Source organism: Oryctolagus cuniculus, chromosome 15, assembly GCF_964237555.1.
Source record: "Oryctolagus cuniculus chromosome 15, mOryCun1.1, whole genome shotgun sequence".
In the NCBI taxonomy this organism is placed as follows: domain Eukaryota; kingdom Metazoa; phylum Chordata; class Mammalia; order Lagomorpha; family Leporidae; genus Oryctolagus; species Oryctolagus cuniculus.
Window position 1 is genome coordinate 45,124,535 of NC_091446.1, and position 16,902 is coordinate 45,141,436.

Genomic DNA, 16,902 nt, shown 5'->3' on the forward strand with positions numbered 1-16,902 from the left:
TAAGAGCTTAACATGTTTCCACTTACATGGAATTTTTAAGAAGTTAATACTAGTTTGGTGTAGAGTACATTATTGGTTCCTAAGGGTGACCTTGGGGGGATATGACTAGAAATAGCTTAAGGGAGTTTCTTGAGTGATGCAGTTGATCTGTACCTGATTTTGATGGGAGTTAGAAACATACACACATGTGTTTATGAAATTGTATACCAAAAATAGAATAAAAGTCAGTTTTAGCATATGATAATTAGAAAATTCATATGCATTTCTAAACACTGCTAATATTTAGTTTAAAAATTTTAATTGTTCAAAATCAAGTATCTAGAAATGTAACTAATAAAATATGTTCAAGTTTTTTTTTAAACTTTTATTTAATAAATATACATTTCAAAAGTACAACTTTTGGATTATAGTGGCTTTTCCTCCCATAACCTCCTTCCCACCCGCAACCATCCCATCTCCCACTCCCTCTCCCATCCCGTTCTTCCTCAAGATTCATTTTCAATTATCTTTATATACAGAAGATCAACTTGGCATATAGTAAGTAAAGATTTCAACAGCTTGCACCCACAGAAATACACAAAGTATAGATTTTTATTTATTTGAGAGGTAGAGTTATAGACAGAGAGAGGCAGAGACAGAGACAAAGGTGTTCCATTTAGTGGTTCATTCCCCAGATGGCCACAACAACCAGAGTTGGGCCGATTGGAAACCAGGGTCCAGGAGCTTCTTCCAGGTCTCCCAAGCACTTCTTCTACTGCTTTCCCAGTCCATAAGCAGAGAGCTGGATCAGAAGAGGAGCAGCCAGGGCATGAGCTAGTGCCCATATGGGATGCTGACATCATAGTGGGAGGCTTAGCCTACTACACCACATACTGACCCCCAGGTTCAATCTTTTGAGAAGAAAATTTTATTTAAGATATTAAAATACAAGTAGACTGACATGACAGAACATCAGAAAGGAAGGAGGAACACATTGGAAGTTAGTAGTTTTTCAGGACTTAGAAGATTAAGATAAGAAAATATGGCCTTAATTTGATGTTGGACCAGACGAATATGAGTACGTCAGAATAAGATAATAGATATTCCAGATCAAAATCCACAATTGTATGGAAACCTGATTTAGGACAACATGGCCAATATTGACACCAAAAGTGGGTAATTAATATGGACATAAATAAAATTGGCTGTCTGCCTCACACCATACACAAAGGTTAATTCAGACTTAAGTGTAAAAGGGAAAATACCCCCCCCCCAAAAAAAACATTAAAAAACTACCGGAAGACATTTAAGGAAATACTTCTTTAAACTTAAGTTAGAGAAGAATCTCTTGAATAGTATTTTAAAAACTACAACAATAAAGAATAACATGGTTAAATGAAATTATGTTGAAATGAGTATTAAGGAAAGCACCATTAAGATAGTGTAAAGACAGATGATAGATTTTGGAATCAACAACAATAAAAAGGAATTAGTCCAACAGAAAAAGAAGCAGAAAGCATGATCAGACAAGGCATCATAAAAGCACATAAGGGGCTTAAGGAATACGAAAAAAAAAGTTCTACTTCCTTTAATCAGGGAATTGCTATCTCATGCCCAGCTTCTTGGGAAAAAAAAAAAAAAAAAAATCAAAGTCCGACAATTTGAAAGGCTGATGAAAACATAGTATTACCTGAACTTGACCTAGTGATGATAGGAATGTAAGTTTGTGACAAGTATATATCATTATCTAGTGAAATTGAAGATGCACACATTTAATAACTTTATTCTTCATTTCTAAGTGTTGACATAACTGGATGTCTTACCTTTGGACACCAAGCAGAAAACATGTATAACAGTGTTCAGAGTAATGTTCTTTCTAGCACAACAAAACTGAAATGTGGCAAAAATAAAATTTGAAGTAACCCACATTTACATCTGTAGAAGGATTATATAATACCATATAAGGAACACTATGGAAAAAGAAGAAATGAGTTTTAGCTACTTAGATGAACACAGATTCATCAGAATCTCAGGAATACTGACTCAGAAACCTTTATTGTAAATAAGGCTCCCTTCTGACATTTCTGCATCTATAAAAGCCTCATCATCATGCAAATTAGTGTCTCTATGATATAGCTTTGTGGTTGGTAAGAGTGTTAAAAACTGAATTTCCATGGTTTTGAAACACTGTGTGGTGGGGTAATCAAATGGATCAGTGGAGAATAATAATTGAATTCCCTCCACCTTGCACAGACATTCTTAATACTTATAAAAATTCTGGTCTTTGACATCCCATCACTAGATTCAGCAACCTGAAGCACAGTATCTTAAAATGTGTTTAAGTGTCTGGCATTGTCTCAAGAAATTAGTTTTTCTACTTCATTACATTCTGCAAGCAGGTGAATTTTAACTGTTTAACCTTTCTGGGTAACACACAGGCAGTGTTATGAATACACAGGAGCTTGAGCGGGGAGTGAATTAACACAAAGATAAAACTTAACTTCATTTATGTTTCCATTTAAGGAATAAAAAAGAAATGATCGTTTGCGTTCTGTGGACTGTCACCCCTGTCACCAGTGCTTTATGAGTTGAGATAGGCTGTTAGTAATGAGGATTTCTGTTAAAACAGTTTACAGCCACTTGTTGAGTGCCTGTTGTAGATTGTAGAGAATCTTTAAAAAATACTCTTTTGTTTGAAAAGCACACTATATGTTATGATTCACCAAAGGTAAACATCTAGTTTGTTTATATCTCCTCTGCTTAAAGAAGGAATTCTCCTGAACGAAGCAGGTAGAACAAGAAGGTTGTAGTCAAGTCAAGCCCTCAACAGAGGCATCGTGAAAATATGCTAGACTTTTGAATAGAGGCTGGAGAGAAAAACTGAGAGAGAAAGGCCTATGCTAGAGAATCCAGGGTGTTTGGGTGGAGGTGTGTAGAAAGATATTCATTGTAGGAGAAGAAAAGTGGAAACACCTTCAGGATAAGTGCTGATTTACAAGAAAATGTCAAAATATATTTATATAGTGAAGTAACACTTGGGAACAATAATGTGAGTGAACAACATTTATATCTCCTAGCACAGAATAAAAAATACTCAAAGAGTAACCTGCCATTTTAATTCATCTTATAAAGATGAATTACATAAGCAATTTAAAAGAGATTGGCAGAGCCGGCGCCGTGGCTCAATAGGCTAATCCTCCACCTTGCGGCGCCGGCACACCGGGTTCTAGTCCCGGTTGGGGCGCCGGATTCTGTCCCGGTTGCCCCTCTTCCAGGCCAGCTCTCTGCTATGGCCAGGGAGTGCAGTGGAGGATGGCCCAGGTGCTTGGGCCCTGCACCCCATGGGAGACCAGGAAAAAGCACCTGGCTCCTGGCTCCTGCCAGGATCAGCGCGGTGCGCCGGCTGCAGCGGCGGCCATTGGAGGGTGAACCAACGGCAAAGGAAGACCTTTCTCTCTCTGTCTCTCTCTCTCACTGTCCACTCTGCCTGTCAAAAAAAAAAAAAAAAAAAAGAGATTGGCAGAATGCTTCCTGAATTCATTATAATTATTTTCCCCATAGAAGGCAGGAAAATGGGAACAGAGTTGAGCATTTAGTGGACTGCACATTTCCAAATCATGTGTTATTTCTTGAAAAGAAATTGAAAGGATAATAAAGCACTTGGAGTTAAATTCCTTTGGTTTCCATGGAAATCTGCAATATAAATCTTTAACTCTTTTGGGGTAAAGTATCTCTTCATAAAAATAAGTTGAGTCGGCCGGTGCTGCAGCTCAATAGGCTACTCCTCCGCCTTGAGGCGCCGGCACACCGGGTTCTAGTCCCGGTCGGGGTGCAGGATTCTGTCCCGGTTGTCCCTCTTCCAGGCCAGCTCTCTGCTGTGGCCAGGGAGTGCAGTGGAGGATGGCCCAAGTGCTTGGGCTCTGCACCCCATGGGAGACCAGGGGAAGTACCTGGCTCCTGCCTTCGGATCAGCGCGGTGCGCCGGCCGCGGCGGCCATTGGAGGGTGAACCAACGGCAAAGGAAGACCTTTCTTTCTGTCTCTCTCTCACTGTTCACTCTGCGTGTCAAAAAAAAAAAAAAAAAAAAAAAAAAAGTTGAGTCAAGAAATGGACTTAACCATCATTAGTCTGCATTTGGTCATTCCAGGGATGCAGTGGGTTTAGACTTCCGTTGTTTCTCTTACAGGTAAATGTCACTCGCGAAGACTCACCAAGTGAAGACCCTATCTTTCTCAGAACTTTAGGAAAAGGAGACTGGTTTGGAGAGAAAGCCTTGCAGGGGTAAGTTACACAGTATTTTCTTCAGTACTGTATAAATTCTTGTCTTACATTTTGAGCTCCTTTGTAGATTTCGTTACCCTGGCTGGATATTACATAGTGTATTCATGCATCAAAGTATCATATGGTACCCCATAAGTATGCACAGTATATGTGTCAGTTAAAAATCGAATAATTTAAAAAATTAAAAAACTAAAATTGGATAAAGAAAATGTTTGAGCTCTTAGCAAAATACTTTATAAGTGATTATCCAAATATGAGATAAAAAACCTTGTAAATCATTTTTATTTATTTTCTGCTGGACTTGTATCTCTTTAGATAGGCTGTGGGACTGATTCATTTCTAATAACTCATTGTTAAATTAGTTAACAATAACTATTATTAGCAATATTTATATTAATATCAATATTAATATATTGACATTAATATTATATAATTATGTATAATTATATAATGTATTATATAACATATATAATATAATTGATATTAATAATACTATAAATATTAACAAATTTTATAGTAATATTAATAATATTATTCACAATAATTAGTTAAATTAGTTAACAATAATTTAACATTGTTAAATTAGAAGAAGTATTCTGTATTTTTTAACTGCAGTCTCTATAATGAATCCAAAAGAGAAGTTGCCACTGAACTTACTTTCTGCACTATTTTATTCAGAATCATTAATGATGATTGAGAATTCTGAATGCCATGAATCTGGTTGTACAAACACATGATTCGAAGGCAGTGAAGGAGATAGTATAATAAATCATTTGTTTCCATTAAAAAAAAATACACACAACAGTGAAGACTTCCCAGGGTTCACCTCTTGGAGGTGATCATCCCTGTTGTAGTAGGTGGAGGTAGAGGTAATTCACATAGAAATTCACTTGGCGTGGGCTCTGAAGGAGGAACTTCAGAGGTGTGCACATTTTTAAAGTTTGTCTGTCTATCTGGCTATCTATGAATGAGACACAGAGATATTCTGCATCACTGGTTCCTTCTCCTAAAGGCTCACAATCACCAGGGCCACAGCTGGGAGCTGGGAGATCCGTCCAGGTCTCCCATGTAAGCGGCACAGATTCAGCTACATTTGCTATCACCTGCTGCCTCCCAGGCTGTGCATTAATTAGCAGGAAGCTAGACTTGGGAGCAGACCCAGAACCTTGAACTCAGGCTCTCCCTTATGGTAGGCAGGCATCCCAGGAGATAGCTTAACCACTGTGCCAAACCCTCGCGCCCGGAGCTGTACATTAAAGTGACTTTAACCCTGCTTGTAAAGTAAGACTTCAGGAAGTAAGCACTTGAGATTTCTTCCCATATATTAAGGAAGAACAGAGTGGTTTTTGTACAATGCATTTTACAGAATACATGACAAATATATTTGGAGATCCATCTCCTGTTCTCCAATAAGTAACATATCTCACTTGTCAGTAAATATAAATGAAACTTTTCAAAGTTCAGTTCTTTGGTATGTGCATCACTTGAATAAGAAATAACCAATAAGCATTAATTTTTGTATCAAATTCCAGGGGTTGGAATGTCTGGTAGAGAGGAACAGTTACAAGACATAATTCATTCCTAAAATATTGGGACGGTCACGTTTGCATCCATTTCAAATTCTGCTTTGTTTAAAACATTAGATTAAGCATTTGGTGTAAAAGTACTGTGAGGAGATAGTTCAGAGATTTTCTTTTTTGAACCCACCATCAAATGGCAGGTTTTATTTTCTTTCTTCTTGTTTCACAGCTTCACAAATCAAGAAGTGATATCCAGATAAGTGATCTTACTCAGGCCACATTACCTTAGGAAAAGTCAGAAATAAATGCAATCAACCTTTTTTTTATTTTATTGATTTCCTGTGATCCTGAACAAATGAGCATGGAGTTGACATTAGATTTTTTTCCAGTGGCAAAGTTGGAAGAAGTATCTTGTCCAGGGTAGATACACAAGGAATATATTACACACGATCTCCTAAGTATAAAATGCATAATCATATCATTTGTACCTGGTCTTTCTCTTCATTATTGTATCTCTAGAGCAATCTATAGAATGATATTACTTGATTCCATTGGTTCACAATTATTTCCAAATAAACTGAAAAACATAAAACATTGATTATTTCTGTGATCACAAGAGGAATGCCAGAAAATAGGGCTTGATTGGGGATCAACAGGTTTTCTTTTGTAGCTTAATATCACTGAATTTGGGGGCCAAGTAAGGAAAAATTTCATGATGAGAATACCTTCCTAGAGTGTATCCCAGGAAATGACCTAACCTTAGGGATGTCGTTTATGGAGAGTGCCAAATTTTGCTCTAATGTCAACATTCAAGTCAGTGACACTCTATTTACATGGAATCCTTTCTGGCCTGTGCTTCTGTTTGTGAACTGGCTGCTGGCCACCAAGGCTTGCTTTTGCAAGCATTCAGCATACTTCACTGGCCATCTCCTGTGAATAAGGAAGCAACTCAGGACTCAACCCTGTCACCCCACTCAACTCCCCTTCCACTCCCATCTGTCTTTCTGTCTTAAGCCCTGTACTTTCACTTTCTCCATCTCCACCCTGGCTCTATTGTTCTCCTCTGAGGACCCTCTTAGATGTCACCGGAGACTGGCTCATAGAATGGTCTCATTTTTTGTCTCCATGTGACTTCATCTTTCAGCCCTGTTTCACACCGTTGACCACTTTTCAGTTCTTTAAATTCCGCATCTTTGGAGATCCTTTATGTCATTAGCACTCTAGAATTCATTTCATTTCCTGAAGTTCACCCATATGTTTTCCTCAGCTGTCTGTAGTACATGCATATTGGGAAACTCAGTCATTGTAAATCTCCTTAATGAAAAGACGTCTCAAATATTTATGTTCTTATTTGAGCCTTGCATCTGGCACTTATCGGATCCTCAACATGTGTTTGCTGTATGAATGAGTGACAGTAAAAGTGTACCTCTCCAGTGAGGCCTAGTCTTGGAATCTTTCTTGTCACTGATGACCTTCACTACTTAGATTTACTTGGGGCTGCGTAAGTTCTGAGCTTACTTGACCATAGAGGACAGTTCAGTCAGGTACATGAGTAAAATAAAGTGAGAAACATGTAGAAAAATGGAAAGACTTCTGTATGATGACAGCGGTTCCTGAACTCTAGCTTGTTGTTACTCTGCAAGAATGTGACAGCAGACTTTTAGGAAAAGCAGGAGGGGCCGGTGCTGTGGCCTAACTGGTAAAGCTGCTACCTGCAGTGTTGGCATCCCTTATGGGCGCTGGTTCAAGTCCTGGCTGCTCCACTTTTGATCCAGCTCTCAGGTGTGGCCCAGGAAAGCAGTAGAAGATGGTCCAAGTCCTTAATCCTCTATACCTGCATGGGAAATGTTTAAGAAGTTCCTGGCTCCTGGCTTCAGATTGACACAGCTCCGGCCATGCAGCCATTCAGGGAGTGAACCAACAGATGGAAGACCTCTCTCTCTTTTTCTCCCTCTCTCTCTCTCTCTGCCTCTCCTAGTCTCTCTGTGTCACTCTGACTTTCAAGTAAATAAATCTTAAAAAAAAAAAAAAGAGCAGGGAAATCCAGATTTTTGGAATTTTTTTAAAAAGATTTATTGATTTGAAAGGTAGAGTTAGAGAAAGAGAGAGAGAGGTCTCCCATCTGCTGGTTCACTCCCTAAAGGGCTGCCATGGCCTGGGCTGGGCCAGGCTGAAGCCTTGATACAGGAGCTTCATTCAGGTCTTCTATAAGGATGGCAGGGGCTCAAGGACTTGGGCCATCCTCTGCTGTTTTCCCAGGCACATCAGCAGGGAACTGGATAGGAAGTGGAGTGACTAGGACTCGAACCGGCACCCTTATGGGATGTGGGTGCCTCAAGTGGCAGCTTAACACTCTATGCCACAGTGTCAACTTCTAGTTGTTGTTGCTGTTATATTTAAAACCTAGGAAATATGATTTTTGTAATTTGTTTTTAAAAGAAAAAACTCTACAACAAACCATTTTTTTTTTCAAATTGTTTGGTTGTGGGCTGCTGTTTTGTCATTTTTAGCAACCAGATATGTCTCTGTAAAAATCCTACCTAGCCTCAGAGGAAGGAAGCCTGTCAGATAATCTGTTTTAATAATATTTTTTTTACCTTCTCAGGTTTTTGATGTCCCATACCTATAAGTTTTATACTCTGTGTCCCTCTATTCTCTTCTGTGACTTTTCCTGTGAATTTCAGTGTTAGACACCAGAAATTCCGACTTTTCAGAAATCACATTGATTTGTTACACTTGTTTCCCTCTAAATAATTTAAAAACTGGTGTAACTTCAACATATACAGTCTTTAAGGCAACTATGTACTCTTCTATTCTTTGGGTAATGGGTATAATTGTTTGCAAACCATCTTTTTTTAAAATTTTGAAGAGAAATTATAGTCACTATTTTGTATACAGAAGCAGGATTTCAAAATAAGGATTTCTGATAAATAACATTTATATATGGCAGAAATTTTGGTTTTATTTTTCTGAGGATGCCTAGTACATTATGAACTGTTGATACATTGGTGATTGCTGATAAGATAAAGTGACTACATCCTTGACTGTTCTTTTAAAGTGAGACTGCCTTTTATTAATAATGATTAAGCTTGTAATAGATAATTAATTAACTGGGAAATGTGAACTCAGTAGCCTAACTCCACAACTTAGTCTCCTGACTACTACCTCTAAAAGTACCAAAGTTGGTTTCCTAGTTAGATGGAGGGAGTAGTTATTAAATTTATCCATCTTATAAATTGTGTTATTAACTTCTATTAACCAATAGCCTTTCTTTTTATTTTATTTTATTTTATTTTATTTGACAGGCAGAGTTAGACAGTAAGAGAGAGACAGAGAGAAAGGTCTTCCTTTTGTTGGTTCACTCCCCAAATGGCTGCCACGGCTGGCGCGCTGCGCCGATCCGAAGCCAGGAGCCAGGTGCTTCCTCCTGGTCTCCCATGCGGGTGCAGGGCCCAAGAACTTGGGCCATCCTCCACTGCCTTCCCAGGCCACAGTAGAGAGCTGGACTGGAAGAGGAGCAATCAGGACTAGAACCCGGGGTGCCGGCACCGCAGGCAGACAATTAGCCAGGTGAGCCATGGCGCCGGCCCCCATAGACTTTCATTACTTCAAAAATTGGAGTCTCTCATTCTTTCATTTGGGTTGACAAAAAGGAAATCGAGTAGCATTGTTGGCTTCCTACGTCTTTCCCACCACCAGCCCCCCATGGCTTTTTCCACACCAGAAAAGAAGGTAAAATGTTTTAATTTTTATATTAGTATTCCTTATAGCTGTGAAAACCTAAGCTGTGGTTAAGAGAAATTACTTCAGGTTTAGTCTAGTAAGTCACGAGTCAATCCGTTTGCACTTGTGTTTACCATTACTTCAAAACTTCCACCTGGCCCCAAACTACATGGGCATCAGACAATGTCAAACTCTAAGCCAAAATTCTCTTTGCACCTCTAGCGATGGGAAATGGAATATACAAGACCAAGTTGAACCTGAGCAAAATGCGACTGAGCTCTTACTCGCCACCCAGCCTTGTGTCCCCTACCGATTGTGTCTTCAGCTTAGCTTGTCAAGATTTCTAGATCAGAAGTCAGACTTCTGGACTTGGAATGAGCCGTTTGTTAGTTATGATATCTGAGAGGGCTTCCTTTTGTCTGAAATGGAGATGATGATAGTACCTAACATTTTGGGTTGTTGTGCTTTAATCAAGTACATAGTTTTAAAGCATTTGGGTGACTTCAATTTAGTTGAGAAAACCCCCAGAGGTTAGCTGCCATCATCACCATCACCTTTATCACCACCTGACTCCCAAGGATGTCCGTTTTTTTTTTTTTTTTTTTTTTTTTTGCTAGTGCTATAGCACTTGGTGTAATTGACATAGCATCGGATTTTAAGTCAGCCACTCCGTGGTTAGGTGTTTTGAGCAAGACTGCTAGCATGTCTGGGTTCCTTTCCCTTTGAATCTGTGAACTAAACCATCTGAACTGATTTTTCTCTAAGTTTCCTAGCATCACAGCCCCTGAATCTCTGAAATTTGGCCCCTTTATAACTGGAATAGCTCCTGAATGCCTAATGGTGCTCTTAGGATGCCTGCTGAATGGTGGCATTTAACACGAGACCGTTGTGAGCGGGCCCTTCCTTCAGGAACTAGCCTCAGCTGCTGCCTCTTGTTCTTTACACATGTGCCACATGCCTGGCCCATTGGTCATGTGAATTCAGCAACGAATAAGCCAGAGTCAGCTTCACAGATTTAATAATAGAGATCTGTGTTTCCTCAGTTTCTCCCCTCATGTACTGTGGTTTTGGGGAAAATTAAGTCTTGTGGGGTATTTTTATATGTATTTTCCTTTTGAAAATGAGCAAGATTGTGGTAAAGAAAATAATATAACAAATGCCACGTATGACATTTTAATATTTTGCCCTGTTTGAAATTATTATTCCATATTTATTTGGAAACATTACATGTATAATTAAAGCCCTTTTTTGTACCAACCCAGTTATCTCCCCCTTTCTCTCAATATCAGCATTCTGAGGTTGTTTGTTTCTATCCTCACCATTCATATGTTAATACTTTATTTATTTATTTATTTATTTTGACAGGCAGAGTGGATAGTGAGAGAGACAGAGAGAAAGGTCTTCCTTTGCCATTGGTTCACCCTCCAATGGCCGCCGCGGCTGGCGTGCTGCACTGATCCGAAGGCAGGAGCCAGGTGCTTCTCCTGGTCTCCATGGGGTGCAGGGCCCAAGCACTTGGGCCATCCTCCACTGCACTCCCGGGCCACAGCAGAGAGCTGGCCCGGAAGGGGGGTAACCGGGACAGAATCTGGCGCCCCAACCGGGACTAGAACCCGGTGTGCCAGCACCGCTAGGTGGAGGATTAGCCTATTGAGCCGCGGCGCCGACCAATACTTTATTATGTATATATATATATATTTTAAATATATGTCAGATTTTATTTGGGTTTAAAATTTTATGCATTCAAAATCTGTTTTGTTCTAGATCAAAATATCAATTTCTTTTTTTCTTCTGTCATTGATTTGTATTGGGGCTTTTTTTTCAGAAGTTTTACTTCTTTCTCTTTAATGACAAATCTTTAAAATTTTGATTTGTACATTTAAAATGAAATGTTAATCAATACACTACTCTTCTCTTGAATAATGCAAAGATAATAATGTGCCTAACTCTAAATTATTCCTGCCAATATTCTGTGTAGTTCCCTGGTATGTAGTTCCCCTGATCAGTAAATTCTCATATATTTATTATTTTTACTGTGTTTTTTGCACACTACTGAAGCCTATTTTATATTAAGGATTTTTTTAAAAAAAGATTTGTTATTTTTAAGGGCACTGGTCATTCTGTGTTGGGTCCAACCTACTTCAGAATGGCAGCATCTCCTCTTGATAATCTGATACTATTTCCAAAAAGGGTCTTACCCACAGGGGTTGGGAGCTAGCACTGTGACAGATCTTTTCAGAAGACACATACAACCCACAGAACCCTCTAAAACCAATCAGGCCAAAGGCTTCTTTGGTTGTTCTTGGCGGGAAATCTGCTTCCAAATCATTCTCGCAGTATCATCACTACTTCACAATGTATGTTCTAGTTCTAATGCATTTTCTATTGCAGTATTCATCTTTCTGTGTTTGGCTAATTCCACTTAGCATAGTGTTCTCCAGTTCTGTGCTATTGCCCTTCTCCATTTCTTGCAGCTGAATGGCATTCCATTGTGTATATGTATGTATGTATGTATGTGTATATATATATGCGCCTTATTTTGTTTGTCTTATTTGTTTATGGACACTGAGGTTGATTCTTTAGACAGTCTGGCTATTGTGTGAGTGATGAAATGCACATGGGAATGCAGTTACCCTTTTGATTTCAGGTAATACCGAGAAGTAGAATTCATGGATCATATGGACAATCTGATTTTACTTTTGTGAGGAACCTCAATAAAGTTTTCCATAATGCCTTTACTAATTTACATTCCTACCAGTAGTGTATAAATGTTCCCTTTTCCCAACATCCACAAATCACTTACTTTTCTTGTTTTGATTGTAGCCATTCTTTTTTTTTTTTAATTTAAGATTTATTTTATTTATTTGAAAGACAAAGCTACAGAGAGAGGTAGAGACACAGAGAGAGGTCGTCCATCCACTGGTTCACTCCCCAGATGGCTGCAATGGTCAGAGCTTCACCAATCCAAAGCCAGGATTCAGGAGCTTCTTCCAGGTCTCCCACGTGGGTGCAGGGGCCTAAGGAGTTGAGCCATCTTCTGCTGCTTTCCCAGGCCATAGCAGAGAGCTGGATCAGAAGAGGAGCAGCCGGGACTAGAATTGGTGCCCATATGGGATGCCGGCGCTTCAGGCCAGGGCATCAACCCATTGTGCCACAGCGCCGGCAACATCATTGTGGTTTTAATATACTTCTGTGTAATGATTAGTGATGTTGACCATTTTTCATGTAGCTATCGCCATTCCATGTCTTTAAAGAAATGTCTGTTGAGATTCCTTCCCCATTTTATAATCAAATTATCTCTTTTGATAAAGGTTTTTTGAGTCATTTCTGTATTTTGAATTCTAATCCCTTATCAGATGTATGATTTACAAATATTTTCTCCTAATCCAATCCTTAGTTTGTCTCTTCACCCTGTTGTTTCCTTTGTTGTGTGGGAACCTTTCTTTCAATGTACTTATAATTTTTCTATTTTTGATTTTCTTATTTGCATTTTTGGACTCGAGTCTAACCCATACTGATGTCAGATGGACAGTTTTTATTTTTTTTAAAAGATTTCTTTATTCATTTGAAAGGCAGTGTTACAGAGCAGCAGAGGCACAGATCAAGAGAGAGAGAGAATTGGTCTTCCATCTACTGGCTCACTCCCAAATGGCTACAATGGCCAGAGCTGGTCCAGTTTGAAGCCAGGAGTCTGGGGCTTCTCCCAAGTCTCCATGCGGGTGCAAGGGCCCAAGGACTTAGGCCATCTTCTGCTGCTTTCCCAGATGTATTAGTGGTGGACTGGATCAGAAGTGGAGCAGCCAGGACTCTAACTGGTGCCCATATGGGATGCTGGCACCACAAGCAGCAACTTTACCCATTATGCCACAGTGCTGGCCCACTTACTCTGTTTTTTAAAATAATTTTCACTGATTCTGGTCTTAAAAGCCTTTACTCTATATTGAATTTGTTTTTGCATTTTATGATACAGAAGGGTTGAGTTTAATTCTCTTGTGAATAAATATTTTTTTCCATACTGTCTATTGAAGAGAATGTTCTTTTTACATTATATAGTCTTGATACCCTTGTAGAAATTCAGTTACTATAAATGCATGGATTTATTTCTTGGTTCTCTATGTTCCATTTGGATCAATGCATCTGTTTTTATACCATGCTGTTTTAACTAATATCACTTTGTAGTGTAGTTTGAAATCAGGTAGTATGATGGTGATGTTTCCAGCTTTGTTCTTTTTATTTATGATTGCCTTGTCTACTTAAAGTTTCTTGTGGTTCCATTTGAATTTTAGATATTTTTTATATTTAAAAAATGACACTGGAATTGTGATAGTGATTGAATTGAATTTGTAGATTGCTTTGTGGAGTATAGACATTTTAATGATAATATTCTAATCCATGAGCACCAAATATCTTTCCATTTATTTGTGTAATATTCAACCTGTTTCATTAATGTGTTAGAGCTTTCAGCATATAGGCCATTTATATCTTTGGTTGGATGTATTCCTAAATTTTGATTTGTTTTAAAGGCATCATAAATAGGATTGTTCACTTGTTTTCTTTCTTTTTCTTTTGGCAAGTTCATTCTTAATCAAGAGAAATGCTGTTGATTGATGGTGTGTTTATTTTGTTTCCTGCAACTTTACTGAATTCATTTATCAATTCTAACAGGTTTTATTTTTTTCCACTGAATTCTTTAGGGTTTTCTATCAGAAAAATTATATTAAGTGCAGAGGGATTTTTGAAAAATGTCTTTGTTCCAGAGGGAGTTTCTGGGCTGGGTTACTGGAATGACTGTCGATACATAAAGAGCCAGGTTTTTTTTTGTTTGTTTGTTTGTTTTTTTTAAGGTATTATGTTTTAGGATTTTAGAGTTTGAAGAAGGTGAGGAAGTGCCCAGTTAAAGGAGAAAAGACTTAATTTGGGGAGGGAGAGACTAGGGGCTAAAGAGCTGGGATTCAGCCTGCCGGGACAGAGGGCAGGGTGTTGGAAGTCAGGCTTCATCCCTCTGGGCAGTGGGCAGAGTCCCTTCTTACGCTGCTTGTTGGGGCCCGTGTAGAGCACCACAGGACTCTGAGAAGGTGAGTGGAGTTTGTGCAGAAAGGCTCCTTGGCCAAGTTCACCATGCATTGTCTTGGCAGTTTGGCATGTCTTGGTTGAGAGGCTTCCCGAGCAATAGACACTCCACTAGCCTTTAGATAATCTAACGTGCCCGGTTTCACAGGCCTTGGGGTTTAGGCTTCAGTGGCTTAACAGGTGCTAAGAGTAGGTGGTGGGAGAAACATCAGAGTATCTTACTATTTTTCTGTAAAGTGGTTTCTGTATCTCTGCTGCCTAAATGTAAGTTCATTTTCAATGGTGAGAATTGAGCTACTTAAAAAACATTTCAGTCCCCCATTGTTATTCTCCAGCCTGTCATTGAGACAAATAATTCCCTTCAAGTTGCTACAAGATAAGAAAAAATAATGTAAATTTGAAAATCTCTTCAAAACAGATAGAAAAATGTTTTATATGAAACTAACTTTCTTATTAATAAACTCAAATAGTGCTTTTTGTCTTTATAATTTTTATCCCTTCCAAGTCTAAATGATTGCCTCTTAATTTTTCTGTTACAGTATAGAAGAAAAATGGCTTGTTATAAATCATACTTAGGCAACAGAGATATTAATTTGCTAGATTCATTGTTATTAATCACTTGTGATACCTGTAAAAAAGGGTTTTAAAGGCCTCTAAATATTCTTGCCAGAAATAATTTTGAGGGTAACATTCCTCATGTCTTCTGATTGAGATTGTGTCTGCATGAAACAAGCATTTCCAACTGCACTGAGTGCCACATGGTGTTCACTCCTCAATGAGAATCGTAAAATGAAAAGGAACTGAGAGGTATTTCAGAAAAATCTGCTATAAAATAGTGCTTTACCTCATGATTCAGGCTTTTAAGAAAATTGCAAGATTAGTTTTTAGGATATTTGAAGTAGTATTTAAAGGTTCAAATCCATCAACTTTTCTCAGAATCATTTTGGAATATGTCAGTACATAGTGGTACAGGTACATGTGATTTAATCAACGAAAAGACATTTAGAGATTAAAATTAAAATGCTACTTAAAATGACCTCAGAAACTATGTAGCAAGTAGAGATACATTTGACAAAAGGTGTGTTAAGCTAATACACTGCAAATTGCAAAACATCTTCAAAACAGTTCTGGAGACACTGTGTGGATTTACTTTAACACTCAATACTGTCCTCCCATATTGATCTGCACCCGCCATGCAATCCCAATCAAAATGCCAGGATGCCTTTTTTTTTTGGTAGAAACTGACAAGGTACAATTTGGCACTCTGGCATTATGGGTCAAGCTGCTGCATGCAATGCCTTCATCCCATATGGGTATCAGTTTGAGTCCCAGCAGCTCTGCTTCTGACCAGCTCCCTACTAATGTGCCTGGGAAGGCAGTGAAAGATGGCCCACGTACTTGGGTCCTTATCATCCATAAGGAATACCTAGATGGAGTTCCAGGCTCCTGGCTTCAGCCTGGCCCAGTTTCTGCTGTTGCACCCATTTGGGGAGTTAACCAGCAGATGAAAGATCTCTGTCTCCCTCTTCCTTACTCCTTCTCTCCTCCTCTCCCTCTCTCCATCTCTGTCTCTCTCCCTCTCTCTGTCTCTGTCTCTCTGTAACTCTGCCTTTCAAATGAATGTTTGATTTAAAAAATTGACAAGGTGATTTTATTTTTTAAAGATTTATTTAATTGAAAGGCAGTCATTTATTTGAAAGGCAGAGTTACAGAGGAAGAGAGGAAGGGACAGATTTTTTTAAAAAAACTTGAACTGGCACCCATATGGGGTGCCAGCACTGCAGATGGTGGCTTTACTGGCTATGCCACAGCACCAGACCCAGAGACACAGATTTTCCATCTGCTGGTTCACTCTGCAAGTGACCACAGTGACAAGAGCTGGGCCAGACCGAATCCAGGAGCCAAGAACTTCTTCTGGGTCTCCCATGTATGTGCAGGGCCCAAGCACTTGGGTCATCTGCTGCTTGCCCAGGTACATTAACTGGTTGGGAAGCTGGATGAGAAGGGGAGTAGCTGGGTCATGAATCAGAGCCCATATGCGATGCTGATGTCGCAGGTAGCAGCTTTACCCTCTACGCCACAATGCTGGCCCATGTGAATTGATTGTCAACAAAATTCCAATGAGATCAAGAAAGGTCATTGTTTTCCACAAATAATTTTAAAACAATTGACTATCAAGGAAGTAAAACACACACACACACACACATACACACACATACATGCAAAACAGAACTTACATGTGTGTGTGAGTGAAAAACCTGAGGAAGGGATTGGGCAGGAGGTAGAAATTATAAAGTAAATCTTTGGGGGATGTTGTGTTCATTATATT

General features: G+C 39.0%; 1 protein-coding gene across 3 annotated transcripts in view; it reads left to right on the forward strand.

Annotated features, from left to right (window-relative positions):
• The window catches only part of PRKG1 (protein kinase cGMP-dependent 1), a 1,363,231-nt gene that overhangs the window by 1,146,111 nt on the left and 200,218 nt on the right, over positions 1-16,902 (forward strand). For 2 of the 3 annotated variants that reach the window (NM_001082042.2, XM_008269904.4), the window contains 1 exon segment: positions 4,166-4,260. In NM_001082042.2, coding sequence (NP_001075511.1) covers positions 4,166-4,260 — 95 coding nt within the window. 3 annotated transcript variants of the gene reach the window in all.